General features: G+C 46.3%; 1 protein-coding gene across 2 annotated transcripts in view; it reads right to left on the bottom strand.

Moving 5' to 3' along the window:
* Positions 1-8,056, bottom strand: part of LOC142776293 (uncharacterized) — a 38,791-nt gene extending 30,735 nt beyond the window's left edge. For both annotated transcript variants that reach the window (XM_075879693.1, XM_075879692.1), the window contains exon 1: positions 7,828-8,056. In XM_075879693.1, the coding sequence (XP_075735808.1) occupies positions 7,828-8,056 (229 nt within the window). The remainder of the gene's footprint in view (positions 1-7,827) is intronic.
* Between the last annotated feature and the right edge of the window lie 35 nt (positions 8,057-8,091).

The raw sequence follows: 8,091 nt of genomic DNA on the forward strand, positions 1-8,091 counted from the left end.
GTAATATAGTAATAATAAATGGGGTTTAACGTCCTAAAATCATGCTATGATTACGAAAGATGCCGTAGTGGAGGACTCCTAAAATTTGTACCACCCCTGGTGTTCTTTAACATGCACACAAATCCAAGCATATGGGCCTCAAGCATTTTTGCCCCATCGAAAATGCAGCCTCCGCAGCCGGACTTCCATCCTGCGACATTAGGGTTAGCATTGGAGCACCATAACCATTAGACCACCGCGGTGGGTACTAAGCTAAACATGAGAAAGACTAAGTCTGCAATGATAGGAAGATTGACGTCACTTTGGCGTGTCGGTTTCCCGAGCAATTTGTCGTATATTCGGATCTTTATAGAGCAAAGAGAAGTTTTCGAAACCTTGCTTCAGCAAAAGGTTAAATTATTCTGAACGCAACTGAATTGTATTTTCGCTAAAAAAACCTGTTACTCCATTAGCTACCGAAGTCATGGAGTGACAACACCGGCTTCCCAATCTTTTTACTTGAGGCCGTCTTGCTGAGGCAGAACCACAATTTACAAACTCCCTTGGAATTCGGTTCTTCATTACCATAACAAGGGAAAGAAATATTTACTTGATATAAGAACTATTCTACGCTCTTCTCCGTGGACGCCGAGCAGTCGGGATAGTTAGGGACCAGCGCTCAGAAAGAACAATAAAGCATTTATTTCCGTAGCAAAAAAAGAAGAAGACGCCAACACAAGAGAGGACACAAACTGGATGGGCAATATATATATATATATATATATATATATATATATATATATATATATATATATATATATATATATATATATATATATATATGTGTGTGTGTGTGTGTGTGTGTGTGTGTGTGTGTGTGTGTGTGTGTGTGTGTGTGTGTGTGTGTGTGTGTGTGTGTGTGTGTTTATGTTTCGCGCCACCGAAATGAATGCCAGTGATTCAAACCAACCAGTCCGCGGATTACCATCTTGACGACAATAAGTCGTGCACGCTGAGAACGCAGGAATATATACCATTCGTGCCGCAGTATTCTGAGCATGACACTGTCTCTGTCAACTTACCGACACCGCAGACTGAAATACCAATAAAACATGTGCTCTGAAAGCAAGGCCGCATCTGTTGTTCAAACGGAGTTATCGCATAGTCCGGGAACAAAGGCCTTCGGACGTGAGAAGTAAAGAAGAAACTGCGTCACAGACGAAGCGATTCCATTCCTTCTTGAACGGAACACGCGTCGCTGAGGAGCACATCGTGAAAGGACTTGACCACCGTGTCTTTACTTCCTCTTGATCTCGTTATCTTCTTGTTTTCTTTTCCTGAGCTGTGTCACGGATGTTTGTCTCTGACATGTTCAATGTGGCGCCAGCCCTGCGACACGAGACTATTCGGGGGCACGTCTTTGCGGCATTATCTAAAGGTCGACGCAGACGCTTAGCAGGGGTGCCGACTTGAAGCAGCTGTAGTAGCATATAGCTCCTATACAGAGTGCAAGCCCAGCACAAGAGCAGCGGACCTGTCGCCTGGCGTTATCTCAGACACGCCAACGTACCCCGTCCCTGGCTGTGTCCTGAACTCGGGCGGGCGCAGCAAGCACCACGCCGCAGGCTCGGCGATAAAAAATCCATTGTCGTGGGGAGTGGCTCCCCTATACTGTTAGACATCTAGCACGTGGATCGACTACAAGTTTTGCGCCACAAAGACTTCTTTACGGCGCACGAAGCACTCGTGATGTGAAGATGCAATCGGATCGGTGGTATTCGGCTGCTCTGGGACCGTTCGAACATCGCGTGCATGTGTGGCAGACCACAAACTGCCTCAAACGTGCGGCAAATGGGCGGACTTGTTTCGTGTTCGAATTTGATAGCTGTAGTAAGAGTAATAGAGTGCTGCGCAGCCTGCCAGAGAGGTGAAACTTTCCGAGAATACTGTGCAATATGAAACACAGCGCCTTAGTGCGCAGATGGGGCAGCAGCCACAGCTGCATGGTATAGCGCAGTGCGCGTGATGACGCGGATGTTGTGTGATGGTATTCGTCCATTTTCGTAGACATTAACTTATAACTCTTTCATTAAAAGCACAACAAAACTTCCCCTATGACTTGCTTGCCTACATCCGACTTTCTTTTTTCATCATATATATACCTTAAATGATGCGTACTTGTGGTTCATGAAAAAACTTAACCCTTTGAGTGGTATACGATGGTGCATTTAAGCACCAAGTGGTTGCTTGATATCTGTGAAGCAAGTGAAACGACTGCGAGCGCACCATGAGAGTGGCGTGTAGTCATGACTAACATAACATACATGTCACAATTTCCCCGTTAGCGCCTGTCACTTATGTTCGCCATGCAGTCATGTCATACTATACTAGCTTTTCAATATGTCACGTGAACGAAACGACCGCAGGAGCAGGAAGACCATGAAACGTAAATCATAACAATCGTGACATGCATGTCATGATTTTCATGTTATGACTAGTCACTTATGCTCGTTTTACAGTTATGCTATGCCATACCAAATGAGGTATCGATACCACTATTGAAACGGTCAGGAGAGCTAAAAGTCGTAGGTGGTGGAGATAGATAGATAGATAGATAGATAGATAGATAGATAGATAGATAGATAGATAGATAGATAGATAGATAGATAGATAGATAGATAGATAGATAGATAGATAGATAGATAGATAGATAGATAGATAGATAGATAGATAGATAGATAGATAGATAGATAGATAGATAGATAGATAGATAGATAGATAGATAGATAGATAGATAGATAGATAGATAGATAGATAGATAGATAGATAGATAGATAGATAGATAGATAGATAGATAGATAGATAGATAGATAGATAGATAGATAGATAGATAGATAGATAGATAGATAGATAGATAGATAGATAGATAGATAGATAGATAGATAGATAGATAGATAGATAGATAGATAGATAGATAGATGATACCCTCAAAGTCGCCGAAGATTGCTAAGGAATGCTTAGCATTTAATATGCAGAATGGTTGGTGTCAATCTGCAACGACTTTTTGGCTTAAAAAATGTCGGAGTGCCCACTTGGTCGTAAAATACCTATCAGCGCACGCGCGCAATATTTGTGCGAGTTGTCCTTTTGTGCTCGCGACTCGGTGCGTGCTTGACGAAAGCCCCCACGTCGTGACGACGACAGCGTATGACGGAGAAAGACGACGGGACCCCTTTCTGTATGCTCGGGCGAAGACACTTTACAACGTGTACCTTTACGACTATGCGGAAGGGCGTACAATATGCGCCGACGTGACGCACGCGCTGCTTATTATTCGCGTGCTCCATCACTGTGTGTCTATACGAAGAATGCGCGGCCGCATGCTATTCGCTTTCTGAAGATATTCTTCCTATGTGACGCACAGCCAATGCCAAACGTCCCACAGCTATAGTTGACACGCGTAGGGTATAGCCGGAGATGTTAAGAGCACGTCAACATCGCACGACTATATAGACACAGTGACCGCCGTAATTATTGTGAAGTTTCGACCCGGGACCACCGGCCTCTCTGAAAGAAAGGGAAAGACCGGTCCTCGGTGGAAACGTCAGAATCAGTGCTATGTTTCAAAAGCGGAGCCCTTTAAGCTCGAGGTAAGTGCGGTGGTGTCCGCACTCACTCTGGAGGGTATGGGCCGCAGGGATTGGGCAAGCCCAACTACCGAGTGCTTTAGATGCGAGAGAAAGGGAAGAATAGTGGAGGGACAGAGCAGATGGAAGGAGTGTGATGGATAACGGTGGGTGCTTAGGTTGGTGCCTGAAGTGGGAGAGAGTAGAGCCTAGTAAAACCTAGCAGTGCTGCCGGATGAATGTGCCGGGATGGAGGAGAGAGGCGAGCGTTAATCGAAAACTCTGTTCGGTAACGTGGAGAGGAGAGAGGAAAGGAGCAGATGAGGACATGGGAAGCGGGGGAGGAAGAGATTAAATAAATAAAGCCAAATAAAATTTCTTCGTGGGGCGGGATTCGTTCCCGGGTCTGAGGGCGAGCGCCGCAATCACTCGGCTATCCACGCACGGTAGCACAACACGCATTTGTGGGAATGGTTGCGTTGCGGTGGACGAGAGAATGAGAAAAGACGGAGATAAAGAGAAATACAAAAGGAATAGACAGGAAAAATAGGAAGTGATACTGACGGAAGGAAAGCGATAGGAACAGACAGAAAAGAAATAAAAAGAAAGAAAGAAAGAAAGAAAGAAAGAAAGAAAGAAAGAAAGAAAGAAAGAAAGAAAGAAAGAAAGAAAGAAAGAAAGAAAGAAAGAAAGAAAGAAAGAAAGAAAGAAAGAAAGTGTCTCGATTTCGTTTTGCTAGACTTAACTGTCCTGCTCTACGCTCGAGCCTTAAGCGGCTATCTGCAGGCTAGGCTTGACTGGTAGACTTAGGAAGGTCGCTCAGCAAGCTCCGCGGTTCCTTCAAACTTGGCCCCACCACTCACGCGTTCGAGCAGTTTTTTTTTTTCACTGTGACATTTTACTGATATCCTGAACAAAGTGTAGTCAGGCATCTTTATCTGAAACTCACTCACTCACTGGCTCACTTATCGAAACTTTTTTTTTATTTCTTGTAGCTTAGCTAGAGCAATATGGTCATCGAAAGAAGTGCACCGTGGCCTTTTTTTTATCATACCACCTTTGTCAGCACCCTTCCTGCGAAACGTAACTACATACGACTGCGGGAGCAAACAAACAGGTCATTTACGAATAAAGTGAGCGTTGGTCGTGCAACTACTGATACGAAATAAAATCTTGGAGGTTGAACTAGAAACCTCAAGTCGTCTAAGCAGCATATACATTTGCTGAAATTCCACATTTCGCTCCTTATTCTTGTTCCATGTTGTCGATACAAAATACTCTTGGTGACTAGAAATCTGTCATATTTTTCCTCACCTGCGATTCATCACGTACATTAGTTGCACCAGTATTACTTGTTCACCGCAATCAAGTTATATAAATGTATATATTTCTAAAATAGTATATTAGGCAGTTCCGAACACGGCAGCTTAGTGGATACTTACGTTAACGTCACACGCAGTTTCACACGTCAGGAGACCATTAACGTGCCATCAATTATTACGTGTAAATATGATATTGAGATAACAGAAAATAATGAGAAAATTTAAGCCTGCCAACGTTCTACAGTGCCGTTGTGAGTGCCTACTCGTGAGAGTAGAGAATTCCCTTCCTCGTTGGTTCCCTGCCGCGGTGGTTGCATATCACTAAAGGCCAAATGGCAAATGGAATCATTAAAGGCCAAGTGGGATGATATGCAACCACCGCTCTGACATCGCCTACGCGTTGTCAGAGCGCGTCAAGAAGCCCCCAGGAGGTCGAATATCTGTAGCTCTCCACTACGTTGTTGATCATAATCTCAGTCGCCCTGCAATGTTAAAGGGATCCACAGCTTGCCACATTATTTGATTAGATCCTTGTGAAGATGTAAAGCCTTCGAATCATAGTGACAAAATCACGAAACTTTTTCGCGAAGTGAGTAGGATTTATATTTGTCGATGGCGTTGAGAAGCTTCAAAAAAAAAAAATACCGGTATAGCGCGCAGCCTATAATAGAAGAGCCTCGAAGCTGTAGATTATTGAGTCATTCATTTCTCGGCCCGTCGCCTGATGCTATCATGCACGCGCAATAATTATAAAGCCCGCAAAATTAGAGTGTGCGTACTCTCATATCCATCCCCGCTCGTTTCTGTGCTGCTTGCTAGGTAAATGGACGCTGAGAAGTGGTGCTGCCTAGTGGAACATGCTGAGCCATGGCGCATGCGCGATCAATGCGCATGCACAACGAAGCACCCTGCACAAACGCGAATAACTCCTGCGTTCCCTTCCCGCAGTTTGCAACATGTACGTTGTGTGTATGCGACTTGAAATTTGTCACATCGAAGATTTAGAATATAAACAGTTCGTGGCGTCGTCCGCATTACCATTGCGTGATTAGATGCTCTGACCGGTGGGCATACGGTTGCTCTACACGAAACAAAAAAAAAGTGCCATAAAAGTTGGTTGTCGGGCTCTTTAAACCTCATAGCCAACTAACAAACTTGATCAGTCAAGCAGAAGTCACTCCGCCCGTTATAAATCTCTTACTTCCATCACGTGCTTATATATAACATCACGCACTTTAGAAAATGTCACCCTATCTTGAGGCAAGTCAGCATGACACTGTAGCACGATGAATATACATCGCCGGTTTGTGTTCCCAACATCCGACAACTATTTACAGTTTTTTTTACATGCTCGAAGATATGCGGGACAGGAGCAAAGTGGTATACATACGACAAAGGTATTGTCTGGCGGCCAATAATGTTCCCCGTGCACAAAAATAAAAATAATAAAAACAAGTGGTGAGTGGGAGTCAGGGAACGAGCACTGGCACTGAACTTCGTAGCTGTAGTGCATGGAAGAAAGCTAAACTTGTAACTTACCCTTTGCCAATTGTAAATCGGAGAGACTGCCCGTATAAATGGCAGTAAATATAATGACGTTCTGATTGCCTGGATACGTGTCTACTAAATAACGTAATCAAACATTTACAGTAAACGGACTCCTCGGAGGACTTCTCCCGTTGTTTATAAGCGAGAAAATGTTTATGGTTCTATCCCGTATCTGAAGGTCACCGTTATGAAGTATTCGTATTTGACTGGTTGTGGAAACGTGATTCCCCTTCAGACGACAACGGTTCAAAGGTAACGTGAGGAATAGTCCAAATGGGGAACAGGAAAATTTAATCAAACCATACAATTTTCGTCAACTTCATCAACGGTGCAAATGCACCGGCGAACGTAGACGGGTAACTTCTATGCCTATAGTTCTAGCTGTAGAGAACGCCGACCCGGCCGCACACACCAGTTTCCGGTTCGGTTCATCGCACCGTCCCTCAAAATGTTAGCCGTGCCACTTCCTACGTCTCTTCCAGCTCCTCTAGCGCCGTTCGCAACTGGCAAGGCTCGCTATTTACCCGCTGCTGATTCCAGTTTCGCATTTCGTAGGGCATCCGTCAGACCCTCCCCACCGTCACCCTAGGTCACGACAGTGCGCCATGCAGAACGAACCGGCACCACGTTCATCACTCGCAAAGACAGGAGCGCGCGTTGGCACTCTATATGTAAGTTGACAAGCCAACCGGCAGTGACAGTCCAAGCGTTTTCGGTGTCCATGCATGATCTCTTGCTACTGAAATGCACTCGTAGGAGGATCTGAATCGCGCATGTGTCGCATGAACGTTGTGAAAAAGCGAAACAGAAAAATCGAAAAGACGGAGCCTTTGGTGAAAGCAGCGTGATGAGCCACGTGCGGCTCCGCGGCCAGGACAAGGGCGACAATAGCTTCCGCGTCCCAACATCCGCCTCGCACCGAGGCGCACCCCTCACCAAAAAATAATATATGACTAAGAGAGGCCCGAAAAGGTGGTTAGGGCAGATTGTGAAGTCGCGGGACACGCTTTGGCCTCGTCGGTGGTTCTGGCCCACCGCCCAGCTGGCTTGGGGTGAGAACCCCAGCTCCGATTCATCGGAGTTGGAGTCCTTTTCCCTCGCATAATAGTGGGGTGGGTTGCTCAGCAGGCGAAGAACAAAAAATAGAAACTAATATGAAAACTATAAAGCGCAGAGAGGGAAGGACGGGGTTTGAATCGCCTATCTGCAGCAGCCATAACGAGAGGGCGCAGAAAGGGGCAGCTGGCAGCGGGGTGAGGGAAGTGCGAGCGCGCGTACAAGAACAACGCACAATGAGGAGAGCGGGTAGCAGCGGCTGGCCAGCCACTGAGAAGAAAAGCGGAGCAGCAGACCCTTTCCGGAAGCCGGCTTCGCCGCACGAGTCGGCGACTCGCCGCTCGGCTGTTCTCCCGCACGGACAGAGCGACGCAGGCCGGCGTTGGTAGCGGACGGTCGCTCCTCACAGGTCTTCATCCCACCGGCTGAGAGAGAACGGCGGCACGCAGCGGTGCAGCAGCGGTTGTGGCGCAGAAGCGCCGGCGCGCGCGTGGCTCGCGCGTGCATTCGCCTGCGTCGGAGCATCTACGAACGACGCAGCTGTGCAAGCCGCTGCGCCG

The sequence above is a fragment of the Rhipicephalus microplus genome, chromosome X, assembly GCF_043290135.1.
Source record: "Rhipicephalus microplus isolate Deutch F79 chromosome X, USDA_Rmic, whole genome shotgun sequence".
NCBI classification, from domain to species: domain Eukaryota; kingdom Metazoa; phylum Arthropoda; class Arachnida; order Ixodida; family Ixodidae; genus Rhipicephalus; species Rhipicephalus microplus.